Raw genomic sequence first — 17,659 nt, 5'->3', positions numbered from 1 at the left:
CATTGTAAGATTTTAAATGTAGGTGGTGGCATGATCGCATTTGTGCTTCTGAAAGATAACGTGTGCAGTGGTAGATGTGCATAGAAGATGAAGACCAAGGGACACCAGAGTTAGAAAGGGAAATTTTGTTACTCCATGATCCAGTGAGAGATTACAGCAGTGATGACATGGTTGGTTTGGAGATTTGGGGAATTCAGTCACTAAAATTTGGTGACCAAATGAATGAAGGGCAGGGGATGAAGAATGAGGTACCGAAAGGAAATGATGACTGTACGTTTTTTCAAATGCCCAATTCCAGAAGTTGAAAATGGAATTATGGAGTCTGAATATAGGCATTCATCCTCCTTGAATGATACTGTGATGTTTAAGCGTAAGCCTGGTTTCACCATCAAACACATGGTTCCGACCAAACAATAAATGGAATCCTCCACCACCCAGGTGCTGGAAGGGTGAGTTGGGCTGGAAATCTGGTGATCTAGAAATAAAATGAGGCTTTTGGTTGTTCAGATACATTGTGGTTATGAGAAGAGGAAGAGAAAGACAGCTAGTGGTTTGGTATTCCGGTTAAAGGATATCAGGTCATTCTTCCAAACTCTTGCTCTCTTCCTGTGGCTTTTTCAAAGGGATTCAGCATCAAAGGATGACAAATGACTGTAGTGAGGCTGCAGTCCCTTTAGTAGAGGAGCAGAATGTACTTTCACCACTTGTAGCCCCCATTGTATGTTTGAAATAGACATCGAATAATTTGTATGTTTCAGTGATTGTTCTTCGTTTCGGTACTTTTATCTCTCTGGATTCTCATTACAACCTTATGAAGTAGCTTAATTTATACAATAGACTGGGAAACTGAGGCTTAGAGAGGGTAAGACTTGCCTACGGTCACTCAGCTATTCAATGACAGTGGGAATCTGAGACCAGGTCTGAGTCCATATTTCATTAACTCCATGGTACCTCCCCACATGTGATTAGCATGTTGTTAACATATTATTTTCACAGCTGTTTGCCTTCAGTTTTATTAAAATTGATGAGACTCAGAATTATTTAATAAATTCTCTTTCATTGTCATTGTTTGGTCAAGATGGTACTTTTAAGTCCTGTATTGATTTGTTTGCTGAGCAGCAAAAGAAAGGTAAGAATTTAGGAGTTTGGGGATAAGTAGGGACTCTGAGTCCCTAAGAAATAAATTATACAAATTTCTAAGTCTGTTTCTGATAAGGTGACATAAACTATATTTGGAGCTTTAATCTACATTTGAATCTTTTTCTTGTCATAGTCAATATCACCACATATTTCCTTTTCTATTTTTCAGGGATTTTTTGTGACCCTCCTCCTCCTATCCGAAATGGTCGGAATAGTTATACTTCTGGCTCCATACCTCTTAACACTTTGGTGAGGTACAGTTGTCCCTCTAACTTCCGCATCATTGGAGAAAAGAATCTTTTTTGTATAAGTAAAGACCAAGTGAAAGGAATCTGGGATAAACCTGCTCCTATATGTGAATATTACAATAGAAGATCTATATGCTCTGAGCCCGTAGTGGCAGGGGGACACAAAGATAAAAGATCTAGACCACCATACATACATGGTGATTCTGTGACCTTTACCTGTGATGCCAACTTCACCATGAAAGGAAACAAGACCGTTTGGTGCCAAGCAAATAGAAGGTGGGGGCCAACACCACTACCAACCTGTGAGAGTGGTGAGTAAGAGAGAAAATCAACTTGAATCGGGAGGGTGGACCATTGCATTTCTGTGCAGGTCGGGTTTTGTATCATTCTGAACTAAGAGCAGTGTCGGTGTGTAAAGGGTAGGGGTGAGGGAGGAAGCATGGCAAAGGGTGAAAGGTATATTTCCCTGTTTTGTTTTGTTTGGTGGGGAGGGCATTAGTCATGAAGGATATAAATGTTCATTCAACAAACATCAATAGAACAAAGAATTTTAAAGTATGATTGGAAAAAATAACTGAATATACCTAATAACTGAATTGAATAAGTTCCACAAGATAGGGGGTGCTGTGTGAATTGTGTGGTTTTAAACTATATATCTAAATTGATGTTAAAATGAGAAAAAATGTGAGGCCTATTAGAAAAAATACACCCAATGGATATTAAACTCGTTTGTAAATAGGTGCTAATACAATCTGGCAGAAATGATGCCTGTTCTGAGATCTCTATAAACACTTTCTGAAGTGATGCACTATTCTACCAAGTCATCTCCTCAGACACAGTGTTTCAAATCAAATAACTTTAAAGGTAAAATGGGGATGGCTGTAATAGTGTCAGCACTAAAAGTAAAGTTAAGAATAAAAATAACAAGTGAGAAAGCAGAAAAATAAAGTTAGAATTACTATAAGTTCTCGTATTTTTATTTACTTAGGTTTATGTTGTTGCTCAAATAAATCTGAATTCCAATCATACAATTACAGGGACTGTAATATTTAACAAACATTTACCATCAAAATTAGCCATTAATGAAAAACTATATCAATTTATTCTAAATCAATTAACGAACTGAAAAAACTATTAGAAAAATATGATTCTATCTATGTGTTTATAAATAGATATATAACCTTTGAGGTGCATAAGATCTGAAGATAATCACAATATGAGGTGACTATAGAACATAATTAAACCATTAGAAAGACTTGGATAGACCTATATGTATTAACATGGAAAGATATAATAAACACAGTATTAAACTAATAATTCGCATAAAATAAGATGTGAGTACACATATACTCACAATGTAAATATATATGTATCACATATAGGATCCCATAAAACTATATTAATAATATCTAGCAGGATAAGCCCTAATAATAGTTATTTTTGAAGCAGAAAAATAGCCTTACCGGGTAGCATGAGAATAATTGTGAAAATAAACTATTTTTTGGTAAATGAAATTTTTCACAACATAAATCATAAAGTGTAACTAAAAATGGAAAATAATGAGCTATATGGTGTATAAAATGGATATTACATCACACTTGTTTTAAAGATTGAGTTGAAATTCATGATGACTGGTTACCACAGATAATGTGCCATTTAGCTGGATGAATGTACTATGTCAAAGTCTAGATTGTGAGGGATGTATCATCTGATGGCCTTTTGTTCTAATGTGTGTGTGTAAAGATTTCCCCCTGGAGTGTCCACCACTTCCCATGATCCCCAATGGACATCACACAGCAGAGAATGTCAGCCTCTTTGTCCCTGGACTGTCTGTGACTTACAGCTGTGAACCTGGCTACTTGCTTGTTGGAGAAACGACCATTCGTTGTTTGTCTTCAGGAAACTGGAGTGCAGTCATTCCACAATGTGAAGGTACCCCAAATTTACAATCAATTTTCAGAAATTAGGCTATTCTGTAATTTGCCATGCTTTGAGCATCTTTGGCTTGTTTCCATAGAGGCCCAGTGTGATGCTCCAGGACCACTGCTCAATGGGCAGGTAAAGGGGCCTGCAAGTCGTCGGACCAGTCTTAGTGACCAGTCATTCCGATCATTCCGGTTGTTCAGTCATAACGTTCATTTAGGCTTTTATATAGAGAGATAGCTGCCTCGATGGTTCATCAGCGATTCATATACCCTAGGATCCTGAGCCTAGGAGATGAGGGTGGCATCAAGTCTGAGGCTTTCTTGTGTGTAGTACAGCTGCAACCTTGTCATTTCTCTCTAATTTCTCTAGCAATCCTCTGCCCACCACCTCCTCCTATTCTCAATGGAAGGCATACAGGCAACCCTTCAGGGAACGTTCCATACGGAAGCACAGTCACTTACACTTGTGACCCGGGCCCAGGGAAAGGAGTGGACTTCATCCTGATTGGGAAGGACACTATCCATTGCACCACTGACAGTCAGAAGACTGGGATCTGGAGTGGTCCTGCCCCACGCTGCGAACTTTCTCCTCCTGGAATTCACTGTCCACCTCCCCAGATCCTAAGAGGCCAAATATTCTCTGGGCAGAAAGATCAATATTCATATAATGACACTGTGGTATTTGATTGCTCGTTGGGCTTCACCTTGAAAGGTAGCGAGAGAATAAGGTGCAGTGCCCACGGCACATGGGAGCCCTCTGCACCTGTCTGTGAAAAGGGTGAGTGTTCCAGGACCAAGAAAAGGTTCCACTGATTCTTCTTTGCTAAGGATTATAGGTAGGGACTTTGGGTGTAAGCAGGTTATTTTTCAGTTTGTAGTCGCTTCAATTCTTCAATATGTATAGTATTTTCAAATTATGTAGAAGGCGTTTTTAAACATAACACCCACCATTTGTTCATTTTGTAGAAGCGTCCTTGGGAAAAATAACACTAGGAACCACTAAGTTGCCCATTTCTTTATGGGAAAAATGTTTGTTTGTCCTAATACTGATTTCTTAAAAGGGAAGTCATCCAAGCCCCCATTCCATGGGTATATGAGAATCTCCCATTGAGAGCATATGAGGTGATCCCTTAAGAAAGGAAGAAATGAGAGAGATAAAGCACTGAGTGGAAACTGAACAAAATCTGCAGCAGCCTAAGTGCAAAGAAGAGGAAAAGATCGAGAAACACTGATTCAAAATTACCCCAAATTGGGCTGTAAGATACCTTCTGCATCATACAGCTGCCACCAGCGAGGAATTATAGCGTTAATGCTCATTTCTTTGGCTGTTTCTCCATGTTGCTGTTGTTTAGACAATAAAATTTTTTTTCTTCCCTTTAGAGTGCCAAGCCCCTCCTGAAATCCTCAATGGGCAAAAGGAAGATCGACATGGGATGAGCTTTGAGCCTGGGACATCCATAAAATACAGCTGTGACCCTGGCTATGTGCTGGTGGGTGAAGAATCCATACATTGCACCTCTGACGGGGTGTGGACACCCACTGTCCCCAAATGCAAAGGTATCAGGACTTGCATGCAGATGTTTTGTAGTTTTGAGATTATTTTTGTTGATTTCTCATCCTTGTCTCTTTTTTTTAGTGGCAGAGTGTGAACCTATAGAAAAGTATCTCTACAAAAAACCTCAGAATCAATTGATTAGACCAGATGTTAAATCTTCTTGCGATGAAGGGTGAGTGAGTACTGGCTCAGCCTGAACTGGGTCTGGCTTATCAGTGCATACTGCAAGCTCTGTGTAAGCGTTTACCTCAAAGCCCTTCCCTGGCCCGTGTCCATGGAAGTGCTAATCTTGCTAGTTTTCCATGTATGGGAACTACTCCTGTGCAATGGGTGATGGAGCTGATGCTGGCTGCATTCTGTTCGTATTGCTTCTTGTCCTGAACGTGGTGAGTCTGCTTTTGAGCCAATAGCTCTTGCTTAGTTTAATGGTCACTAGACGGCAAAATGATAGGACTCTATCTCTAGGTCCTGGTTAGGTGAGAGTGTTTACCAGCTGTGTCAAGGCACCATTCCTTGGTTTATGGAGATTCGTCTTTGTAAAGGTGAGTAGTAAAAAATAACAGGGAACCTGAGATAATGTGATTCCTCTGCATGCCCTGGGAGATTTCTGTTTTAGGCTATGTTGTGGGAATAAGAATATTAGCCTCTATTCCATTAAATTTGTCAACAGTTTTTCTGTCTTTCTACTGTCCCTCTATCTACTTCAAAGCATAGCAATCACTTAATTTAAATGTTTGCAGTTAATGGCCCTCTTTTGTGATTTAAGTGTATAAGATGATGAAAGCAGTGAGTATATGAGCCACCATGTTTTATTTTGCATACACTGTAGTTTAGTGGGGAGGGAAAGGATATTGATGTGGGATCTGATATCTTCTTCTGTATCTACTGCTTCATATGAAATTGGGTGATTTATGGAATTTCTCTGTAACTCTATCCCCTCATCTGTAAAGTCAGCATAAGACTTCAGACTTCAAAGTTATTGCCTACCAAAGGATATACTCAATCAACAACAAATATTCTTGGCTAAACTACTGTATCACCTCAGCACTAAAATGGCATGCAAAAGAAGCTCAATTCTATGTTCCCATGCCTTTTATTCAACTACTAGAGACCCAGTGCACAAAAATTTGTGCACTCAGGGGGGTCCCTGAGCCCGGCCTATGTAGATTTGTATATTTGTTTGTTTGTTCCCCCCACATCCCGCATAATTCAGGGTTCAGGATCTGGAAGAGGGGCCGCACACAAATGAAAGATACAAGACAAGAGATAATTTGGAAATATTGGGAGGCCAGGCGGGCAAATCCAACTCAAGGGGAAGGACTTCCACTGGTGCTCAGGCCTCGCCAACCTTTTATTGGTTTGGGATACACCCATAACCCTTAGGCAGGCAATTTCCAGTAACAGGCAGACTTGCCCTTTAGCAAGGATTTACATAATAATAAACGGGGAAGTTGCTTCAGCTACCATTGTCTGGACTAACAGTGGGTGCACAGCCCTGACCATTGCCAGAGCTCAAGGGTCGCCAGCCTTCCGGGTTCTTTGTCCACACCTCTCTGCTAGTGAAGACAATAGGCAGCTTCATACACTGGCCTATGTCCTCTTGCAGTCTGGGACCTCTGGGAGGATGTCCACATGTTGGCTTAGGCCCGCTTCCTGGGGGGATCGGGCCCAAGCTGGCAGTCAGACATCCCTCTGGCAGCCTGGCAGCCCTCGAGGGATGTTCACTTACCAGCAGGGAGCAGACCTAAGCTGCAGTCGGACATCCTTAGTGCTGCTGAGGAGGCGGGAGAGGCTCCCGCCACTACCACTGTGCTGGCAGCCATCAGCCTGGCTTGTGGCTGAGCAAAGCGCCTCCAGTGGGAGCACACTGACCACCAGGAAACAGCCCCTGCATTGAGCATCCGCCCCCTGGTGGTCAGTGGGCGTCATATTGACCAGTCATTCCCAGTCGTTCTGCTGTTAGGGTCAGTTTGAATATTACCGTTTTATTATATAGGATAGAGGCCTGGTGCATGGGTGGGGCCTGGCTGGTGTCCCGGATCAGGGTGGGGGTCCTGCTGGGGTGCTTGGCCAGCCTGGGTGAGGGGCTGATGGCTGTTTTCAGGCTGTCCACAACCCCTTCAGGGTGGGGATTCCCACTGGGGTGCTTGGCCAGCCTGGGTTAGGGGCTGATGGCTGTTTGCAGGCTGGTCAAGCCCCCCCCCCCAGGTTGATCAACCCCCCCCCAGTGGGGACCCTCACCCCATGGAGGTTTGGCCAGCCTGGGTGAGGGGCTGAGGGCCGTTTTCAGGCTGGCCAAGCCCCCCAGCAATGGAAGCTCCCAGCCTCTCCTTTTTTTCTTTTTTTTTTTGTTCTGGGTTTTATTTACCTTCTATAATTGAAAGTTTGTAGCCTTGAGTGGAGCTCAGAGCCAGCCAGGGCGGGTGGGCAGGAAGCCTGGCTTCCTCCATCGCCAGGGACAACCCAAGCTTCCTGCTTGCTCCAGCTCAGTGGCCATGGCCAGCTAAAAGCAGGTATCTGGGGTTTATTTATCTTCTAAAATTGAAACTTTGTTGCCTTGAGTGAAGCTCAGAGCTGGCCACAGCAGGCGGGAAGCGTGGCTTCCTCCATCACTGGGGCAACCAAGCCTCCTGCTTGCTCCAGCTCCATGGCTGCCGGCCGCCATCTTGGTTGGGTTAATTTGCATATAGTCTCTGATTGGCTGGTGGTGTGGCTTAAGGCATAGTGAAGGTACGGTCAATTTGCATGTTTGTCTTTTATTAGTGTAGGTTGTATATTTTAAAAAGAATTCTTATTTTAATTAATAATTTACTACTGGTCTTTACTGACTCACAGTATAATACTGGTGTACATGTTCACACTTAACAAAGATATCAATTATAAAATATATTTCCTATGGAACCTATTTAAATTGAATTTTGCACACATAATGAGCTTTGATATAACTCATATATCATCAAATCTCACCCATATCCTCCAGGAAATTTGATAATAACAGATTCATAACCAACTTCCTTTCTCTTCTTTGGTGTCTAAAACTGAAACAGAATGATACAGTCACTTCTCATCTCTCCAGAAATCACCTGCCCACCGCCCCCTGTTATTGACAATGGGGCACACACAGGGAGTGCCTCAGAAGACTTTCCATATGGAACCACAGTCACTTATTCCTGTAACCCTGGGCCAGAGAAAGGCATGGAAATCAACCTCATCGGGGAGAGCACTATCCGTTGTACAAGCAATGGTCAGGAGAGAGGCATCTGGAGTGGCTCTGCTCCTCTCTGTAAACTTTCCCTCCCTGCTGTTCAGTGCTCACATGCCCACATTGAAAATGGATACCAGATATCGGGCAAGGAAGCCCCATATGTCTACAACGACAGTGTGACATTCAAATGTGATGATGGATTTACTTTGAAGGGCAGCAGTGAGATTCGTTGCAAAGCCAATGACACCTGGGATCCCGAAATACCCGTTTGTGAGAAAGGTAAACAGCCCAATGGGGAAAAATAAGGTATTTACTTATTATTCTCATCTCCCACCCAAAACTACACTCATGGAGAAAGTCAATGGGGCACAGATTACTATCCTATTGCTTTTATCTGTAACATTGTTCCATGTGTGTTGTGTATGTTCTTTATGTGACTGTCTCTTGTATCCAGAATATATTCAAGGTAGATACTGAGAGGACCTGTTTAAAGAAGTCTAAAGAGCAGACAACATTCAGTAATGAATTAGAGCTTTATGATCCTTGGCTAAGATGTTTAAGATTATCTGTTGTCAAATGTTGTACTGTGAATGTTCTTGAGTATAAGTTCTTTTGTTGGTATTTATGTGGGAAGTTTTTCCTTCAGACTGCCAGCCACCTTCGGGGCTGCACCATGGTCGGCATACAGGCGGAAATAGGGTCCTCTTTGTCTCTGGGATGACTGTAGACTACACCTGTGATCCCGGCTACTCGCTTGTGGGAAACAAATCCATTCACTGTATGCCTTCCGGAGATTGGAGTCCTTCTGCCCCTCGGTGTGAAGGTAGGTTGTTAGGTCCAGAGTTGCCTTCCCTTTGATAGCAAGCATGTGTGAGTAATTCCAGCTGTGCTCCTCCAGAAGCGCCATGTGAGCCCGCGGGAGGAGATGTTCACGAGCTTCCAGCTGATTCGCATGTGGTTCTAGTTAATAGATCCTGTCAAGATGGGTGAGTATGAGATGACCCATCCAGAGCGGGTCCCCACTTGGTTTAGTGCATTAGTTGCACCCTCAGCTTGTCTTGGTGGCTCTTTTTGCGGCTCCTCATTGCCACACTCACAGAGAATATGAGGTTCCAAAAGTCTAAGTAGCATCTCTGACTTGTTAGTTCTTTTTAAAAATATATATTTTATTGACTTTTTATAGAGAGGAAGGAAGAGGGATAGAGATTTAGAAACATCAATGAGAGAGAAACATCAATCAGCTGCCTTCTGCACACCCCCTACTGGAGATATGCCCGCAACCAAGGTAAATGCCCTTGACTGGGATCGAACCTGGGACCCTTCAGTCCGCAGGCCAACTCTCTGTTCACTGAGCCAAACCGGTTAGGGCTGTTCTTTTTTGACATAGAAATAGCTTTGCTGTCATCTAAAGAAGTTTGCTTACTGGGAGGGTCAAGGGTTTTCATTCCTCTGTACTGAAGTTCTTATGTAGGAGTTCCTCTGTATTTGTGGTATGAGGAGGTGAGGTTTCAGAGACGTGATATTGGGAAAAAGAAATGTATGATAATCTCTCTCTAGGTATCAGCTGACTGGACATACTTATCAGAAGTGTGAAGATGCTGAGACTGGGGTTTGGTTCCGAAGGATTCCACTCTGTGAAGGTAAGAGAAAAATTAAAGTTGTAAATGGGATAGTTGGGGATTCCAGAGGACAGGCTACCTAAGAACTAGGGCCAGGGGTGGGCAAACTTTTTGACTCGAGGGCCACAAACTGGACTGGAGGGCCGGAACAAAAGCATGGATGGAGTGTTTGTGTGAAATAATATAAATTCAAAGTAAACACCATGACATAAAAGGGTATTTTCTTTTTTTTTAATAGTTTTATTCATTTCAAACGGGCCGGATCCGGCCCGCGGGCCGTAGTTTGCCCACGGCTGAACTAGGCTGTAACTACCTCAACAGTCTACATGTTCTATCTCAATGTGTCTAAGATAAGAAATGCCTTTCTCAGTTTGGTCAACACTCTCATTGGCAAGCAAAGTTGTCAAGTAGGAACTGAGTATTTTGCATACATCTTCTAACTACTCAAGATTTAAAAAACACAAATATAGCCTATATTTATAGCTTATTTTTAAATTTTTTGGAATGAATATATATTATTCAGAAATGTTAATAAAGCTGTTTTGATGAGAACAATGCAGGTTCTAAAGCTAAATAATTGTATGGTTATGTGTCATACATGCAGTCACATAGTTTTATTTGCATCCGAATGACGACTGTCTGCCTTGGTACACTAGCTGAAGCAGCATTTCCCGAATCTCTTCTGCAGCTATTCACTGTCCACCTCCACCAGTGATTAACAACGGGAGGCACACAGGTGTGATGGCAGAACACTTTCTCTATGGAATTGAAATCTCTTATGAATGTGACCAAGGATTCTCTCTTCTGGGAGAGAGAAACATACGATGCATAAGTGATTCTGAAGGACATGGATCTTGGAGTGCACCTCCCCCACAGTGCTTAAAACCTCCTCCTGTGGCCCACTGCCCTCACCCAGAGGTCAAACATGGGTACACGCTGAATAAAACTCATTCGTCATATTCCCTCAATGAGACTGTATATGTTGCCTGCAACCCTGGTTTCATCATGAATGGCAGTGACTTGGTTAGGTGCCATGCCAATAACAAATGGGTGCCAGGTGTACCAACGTGTATCAAAAAGGGTAAGTTACTTTTGATAATTAACTCAGGGATTTTGCTCAGAATAAGGGAACATTTTTTAAATCTGCACTTGCCATTTGCGCTAAAGAAAAGCGTGTAACTGCTAAGACAGTTATATTGTTTTATAAGACACCTGCCTAATCTTTTTGCCCAATTCTTCCCCCCCTTTTCCTTTCTAAGTAAGGCGAGAAAAAGTACATGAGAGGATAATGTGACGGTGTCTACAAAATTTATTGTTTTCATTAATTTAGAATAAGAAAAATGCACCTATCTTATTTGGGGGCAAATGTTGGCAATAGTATTGCTTGGTAATTTGCTATCTAAGGCCAAAATACCAGCCAGTATTTCAGTATGTTCTTTAGAGTGAAGCTGACTTTTAAGCTCATTGAATTATCTTTCTTATAATATAGTTATCATTTGGCACTTTTATACACTTGTAAGTTATAAGTGCTTACAAGTTTGACTGGGACCTCTAAAAGTATGTTAAGCAAATTGTTATAACAGTTAATATTTGCATTTAATCTGAGAAATCCCTGATTATACTGAGTGTATTATTTTTTTTTAGTTGGTGAGCTACTGCAATTTACTGAAAGTGAAAATTTTTTTAAGTCCAGTGAGTTGTTACATAAGAAATAAAGAAAAAGTGGGTAGAATCCAGGCTTCCAATATACCTTTTCAAGGAGACTTAGAGGGACTGGGGCTGAATGGGACATTACCATGGGGCTTTGGACTACATTGAATCATGCAGCTACCAGTAGACTAATATGTTTATGATTTTGGATTCTCCTTAGGGTCACTTGCTCCTCTTCTTGGTGGTAAGTCTTCCTAAATACTTTAAGTATATATATATTTGTGGCCCTATAACTCACCCTTCACATTAACTTATAGAAAAGTACCTAGGGTGTTTTAAGAATGTTTTAATGTACCCTTTACATTACAAACTGTCACTTTTGAATATAGTTAAATAAATGTTTTGAACAGACAGCTATTTCTAATTTTTAAGTTGAAAGTTTGGTTTACATTAACTTTTGATCTTTTGCATGATTTAGTACTATCAAACTAGGCTGGCTTATTCTGCAGTAGCAAAATACCTTTCACAATTGAGAATTAAATGTGGTTCTGCAAAGTCATGGGACTCTGGTGTCCTGAGATCATAATTTTACTACAGTGACTAGAATATTGCTAATAAAACTGAAAGGAACAGAAAAGCCCAACAGAACTTAACTGGAACCCTGTGGTCAAATGCTTGGTGCTTTAGAGGAAATGTGGACTAGATTGAATCAGAAAAACCTTAAGCCCAAGTATCATTATTTAGGAATTCACTATTTACATGGCTCAGAAAGGATAAGTATAAACGTAACATACCATATTCCCCTTCACTGGAAATAGGCCCCACAATCACTTCAAAACTATATAGGTCACATTTTTCTTGAATTTGATACTTGCTGTTTTGTTTTCTAGGTCTTTCTGCAGGTTTCGTGGTTCTTATCTGCTTGGTTAGTGTCACCTTGTGCATGATATTAAAACACAGAAAATAGTAAGTTTAATGCATGCTTCACCAAAGCACAAAAGGTTTTGGCTTCTTCAGCTTTAGGGAGGATAATCAGGTGAAGTCTTACCAAGTCTCAGATTCTACTGGAGAATGACCAAGTCACATCACCCCAAACATGCAACCCACAAACTCCAGCAAATTTTCTTTAAAATACCAAGTCACCAAGTGCCATCTGCTTACATTGATCACAGTTGTATGATACCTACTGTAGGCATCAAACCAGAAAGGGTTGCATTGAAATTATGCAACGGTGGCGTCTATGAACTGAGTAGTTAGCCTGAGAAGGCCTGAGCACAGCAAGGTCTACAGTTGGGATGTACTTTAGACTGTCGTGTTTACCAGAGGATGGTGTTGTGAATGAATTCAGGAGAGAGGGCATTCTGTGACAGTAAGATTGGGAAATACTGCATACTGTATTTTTCTCATGGAGATTCACAATCACCAAAAGAATAATTGAAGTCCTATAATATAAAAGCCAGTTTCATGTTTTTTAAGCCAGTGTTTCCCAAACCAATTGGATTACACAATTCTATTGTTTTGTTTTGTTTTGTTTTTTCTTCTCACATAATACTTTTAACAACCCTTGGGACTAATATTCCATTTCATAGACATTTGGGAAATCTAGGAAGGTGGTTAGGAGCTAGATTATCAAAAGCCTTCAGGCCATAACAAGGAATTAGGGTGTAACCTATAGGAACTTAAGCAAGCAAAAAAAATATATTTAGCCCAGCCAGCGTGGCTCAGTGGTTGAGCATTGACCTATGAACCAGGAGGTTCGATTTCTGGTGAGGGCAAATGCCCAGTTACTGTCTTGATCCCCAGTGTGGGGCATGTAGGAGGCAGCCAATCAATGATTCTCTCTCATCATTGATGTTTCTATCTCTCTCTCCCTTTCCCTTCCTCCCTGAAGTCCATAAAATATATTAAATTTGTTTTTAAATATGTTCAGATTCGCATTTTTAAAAGAAGGGGCAGGATTGGGTCATCAGCCGAAGCAGCAGTGGCAGGGGTCCAGAGGATGGAGCAGGTGCAGGACGCATCTCCACTGTTGAGAGCCTAGGATTTCCAGGATTGAGTGTCGTGTGGAAAGGAGGGAGAAGGGGCCTCAGAGAATGAGCCAAGTGAAGGTCATTTGATGGTCCCAGTGTTTCACCAAAAGAGGGAAAGGGCAGGTTTGTGGGGAAAGATGATGAGTTCAGTACTGACCTTGCCACTTTGTGGCACTGAAAACCGATCCCGGAAGGACATAATGCTTAAAAGGCAGGAGGGGAGGGAACAGTCAGAAGTAGGAGAAAAGTTAAGAAACAGCTGTTTCACACAATTCAAGGGAGTCTCAAGAAAAAAATAGGGATGTCATTTGCATGGCTTTTCCTTGAAGGAAGTTAGAAGATAACTTTAGCCAAGAGTAGTTATAAATTTAAATAAATAGAGAATGTGGTTTCTATGTCTTTTCTATCTCCTAACTTTGCTCTCAGAACATCTCATCTGATAAAAATTTCCAAGCTTTGGGAATGCCTACAAGCTCATTTGAATTGTTTCTATTGATGATAATTAAGTTTATTAACATGATTATATCAATACTGGATATAAGTGCCTGTATTGATATGAACCAAATATGTTACACTAAATTGCTTAGCATCACTCTCATTTTACTTCTACTTTCTAACCCACTTCAATTTCTTTTCTGATAGTTGATACAAACATTTCAATCACCTTAATGACTTTTTGTAAATGAGATGAATAATCATTTAAACATGGGTGTTTAGTAACAACACTAAATATTTATAAAAGCCACCTAACATTTGAAGAAAAGACTGCTAACTTTTTCTAGCCATGTAAGATATTTTAATAAAATCTGAACATCATAACTAAAAAGTATCATTTTTTATATTCTTAATATATTATTTATCATTTTACCTCTTAAATATGGTAGTTGGGGACATTCTGTAAGTAACCCTAGGAGTAAGCGTTCTTTCCCAGTAATTTTGTAATACTTTATTTCAGAGTTCTACATGGTAGGATTATCACATTTTCTTGTCTTTTGCTAATTTTAGTAAACTGGTTTTAGAAGCAAAGTAGATATGCCATCAAAGAGGGGAAAAAAAATCATTTAAAGGTTTAGTCATGTAGGACCATGTAAGGATTTTGAATTAAACATCCAATATAAACATTTTCTTTTAAGTTAGATTGGGAGATTGTGTCCCAAGTAGGTAAATGTATGATCACATCTTAAAATAAAAGCTTCTTTTGTTTTTGTTTTAAACTGGGGGCCATAGTTATCGGTCATTTAGAGTTCTCGGTCTGAGATAAAGCTGTGTAATGTCAACTTCTGACCTAGACACTTAACAGCCTAGCAAATTGTTTTTATGGGCCTTTCCAAAATTGGGGATTATAGTGATTATTTCAAAGGCTACTTAGGAAAATAAAATGGACTCATCCCTGAAAAGTGCTTACCATGTGTTGAGAATTATGGAAATAAAACAACTGCTATATCTTTACAGCATTTATGGCAGGAGTAAAAATTTTACTTTTTCTTCCTTCTTCCATTTAGCAATTATAGACATAAAAGCCTCATAGAAGATGATCTTCATTTAGAGACACGAGAAGTATATTCTGTTGATCCATACAACCCAGCAAGATAACCAGAAGGTAAATGGATATCTAATGAAATTGAAATATTTTATTAATTTCTATGTAAAAATCTCCTTCTATTCATACTTATCAAAAAGCATAATGCTAAATTTATATGGTTCCACTGCACAGATTTTAAAATCATGTATATAGCCCTACATGATTTGGCTCAGTGGAGAGTGTTGATCTGCAGACTGAAGGGTCCTGGATTCGATGCCAGTCAAGGGCACATGCCTGGGTTGCGGCCTCGATCCCCAGTAGGGGGCGTGCAGGAGGCAGCCGATCAATGATTCTCTCTCATCATTGATGTTTCTCTCTCTCTCCCCGTCTCCATTCCTCTCTGAAATCAATAAAAATATATTTAAAAAATAAAATAAAATCATGCATATAAATCGTGAGTTTACCTATGTCATATTGTCAACTAATTAATTCCCTGTTTTTTTTAATATAGTCAAGCAACAAATATTTAAGAGTAAGGAGGAAATCAAAGTAAATGTTTTTAAGAGTGAAGAAATGACAGCTATGCTGCGATTCCTGTGTGCTGATAAGAATGATCTGGGAGAAAGTGGGAAAATACTGGGAGGGAAGGAAGGGCAGAATGGCTGGAGCTGTGTCTGGGTATGCTAGAAGGAACAGAGTCTAGTGCTAAAGCGGGGAGCTGTGTCTGGGTACGCTAGAAGGAACAGAGTCTAGTGCTAAAGCAGGGAGCTGTGTCTGGGTACACTAGAAGGAACAGAGTCTAGTGCTAAAGCAGGGAGCTGTGTCTGGGTACGCTAGAAGGAACAGTCTAGTGCTAAAGCAGGGCGCTGTGTCTGGGTATGCTAGAAGGCACAGAGTCTAGTGCTAAAGCAGGGAGTATAGATCTGAGGTAGGAGTGTGGCCTTGGGAACCAGAGGGAAAGCAGAACATGTGGGTGCAGATGAAGGCAGCTGGGGCGATGTGGTGGTGAAGGTATCTGTGGAAGTTCTCTTCTGATGATTCTGTTCCCACAGTGAATAGAAAGTAAAATGATCAGCCGATAAGAAGGTTGGGAAAGGAGATGATAGGGATTTAAGGAAAAAGGAGGCATTAAATAGCCGCCATGCATTGGCAGGCAACATCAAGGGTCCCTGTGGTTGTCAGGAGAACATGGGAGTGAACACTTGAAGGTTTATTATACCCAGGCAGTATCCTGAGAGTCGCTCATGCCTTATTTAGCTCTGACTACAACACTGAACGGTAAGGAGTGCCCCAAGATAATACCAGGGTGAGCGCATAAAACCCCAGATGAGAAAGCCAAGGTTAAAAATTTCTCTTGGCCAAGGTTTTGGGGTCAGTAAGAAGCAAAGGTAGAATTCAAGCTCAAATATGTCTTATATGCTTTATTGTATATAATCTGTAAGGTAAAGATACCACCTCTGTCTTCTTGGAGCTTATTTTAGATTATAAAATATACTGACATACATATAACATACATAACAGGGAGTAAGAACATATACCATGAACAAGATGCAGAAGAACTGCTGTGGCAATGGGGAAAGAAATGTTGGCTTGGTGCTGGTGCATCATAGGAAAAGCAAAGAGGAGAAGAGGGGAGGCCATGCCAAAGTGATCTGTAAATCCAACCCTGTAGGGATCCAAAGTAAAGCCATTACATCAGTATCTGTTCAGTGAATGTGTGAATCAAGGAGAATGAGACCGTTGCTTCAGCTTCTCCCGCACTTTTATTCATATTTATCAATATAAAATTTGTTAATTGCTCCATATCCTATTCTCTGAGAAGGACCTCTTAATGGGATAATATTTTTGAATAGGCTCGATGCTTTATTGGTTATAGTACTTACAATTGGTCTGTACAGAGAATGTTCATATTCCCGTTATTTAAACTTTGATTTGTACCAATGCTGCCTCCTAACCAGGAACTCTTATTTCAGTGTGCCTCCTTGCTTGGAATGCAGCTGAACACGGGTTGGAAAGAAACCATTTGAATATCAGCAAGCCGATCTGTATGGGCTCCACATCACTGAAATGATGCCTTAAGCTGTAACTTCCTGTTTGCACTTATTCTCGAGCAGCACAAGGAACGTTTGCCTGATGAGAAAGTTGGGAGCCCAGTGTCACTGCCACCTGCTCTCCAAGGACTTTCTGAAGCCTCACCTGTGATGTGCCTGGAGCCAGGCTTTGGCTATAAGCAGTTACATACTAGTGGCTCTGAGGAGTCATCTTTTCTAGGAAAGCACTAAAGTGAACTGTTTTTATATGCAGACTCTTCCTTTTTTATAATCAGCATACTTACTGTTACCACATAGTTTTGGTTATAGTGTGGTTTTAATTATTTAGTCATAGTATGAAGGATTTCCTGTGGTTTTCATGGGCATATCTTTATAGAAAAGTCTGATTTTATTTTAATAGTGGTTTTTCTTCTCAGATAGAGTTAAGCATTTCATTTTAATTCCCACTTGGTTTCAGGTTTTCTCACACTATACTTTGTGTTTTGCCATAATCACTCAGTAATTCCAACTCAAACAAGTTTTTTCTTTTAATTATGGGAGTGAAATTTTAATTCCAAAGTTTTTGTGTACAATTTAATCTTTAGATATATTCTTGGTGCTTTTGTCAGAAGATCTGGTTGCTTGTAAAATGTCATTTCAAATAAATTTTATCTTTAAAAAAATACCTTGTATGATTCCTTATGCCATTGGGATTTTGATAGGGATTGCATTCCT

General features: G+C 40.6%; 1 protein-coding gene across 1 annotated transcript; it reads left to right on the top strand.

Moving 5' to 3' along the window:
- Nucleotides 1–243: 243 nt before the first annotated feature.
- Nucleotides 244–17,601, top strand: LOC308534732 (complement receptor type 2-like; the record flags this gene model as incomplete). The annotated part of the gene is made up of 16 exons (XM_081113293.1): nt 244–370; nt 1,310–1,699; nt 3,132–3,320; nt 3,684–4,091; nt 4,694–4,870; nt 4,950–5,040; nt 5,334–5,410; nt 7,945–8,352; nt 8,720–8,896; nt 8,972–9,059; nt 9,631–9,713; nt 10,381–10,773; nt 11,563–11,586; nt 12,233–12,308; nt 14,875–14,972; nt 16,868–17,601. The coding sequence occupies 15 exons, from the start codon at nt 244–246 to the stop codon at nt 14,963–14,965; spliced, it is 2,799 nt and encodes a 932-aa protein (XP_080969419.1). The 3' UTR covers nt 14,966–14,972; nt 16,868–17,601.
- Between the last annotated feature and the right edge of the window lie 58 nt (nt 17,602–17,659).

Source organism: Myotis nattereri, assembly GCF_964212035.1.
Source record: "Myotis nattereri genome assembly, chromosome: 18".
NCBI classification, from domain to species: Eukaryota; Metazoa; Chordata; class Mammalia; order Chiroptera; family Vespertilionidae; genus Myotis; species Myotis nattereri.
This window is presented reverse-complemented; position numbering and strand designations above follow the sequence as displayed.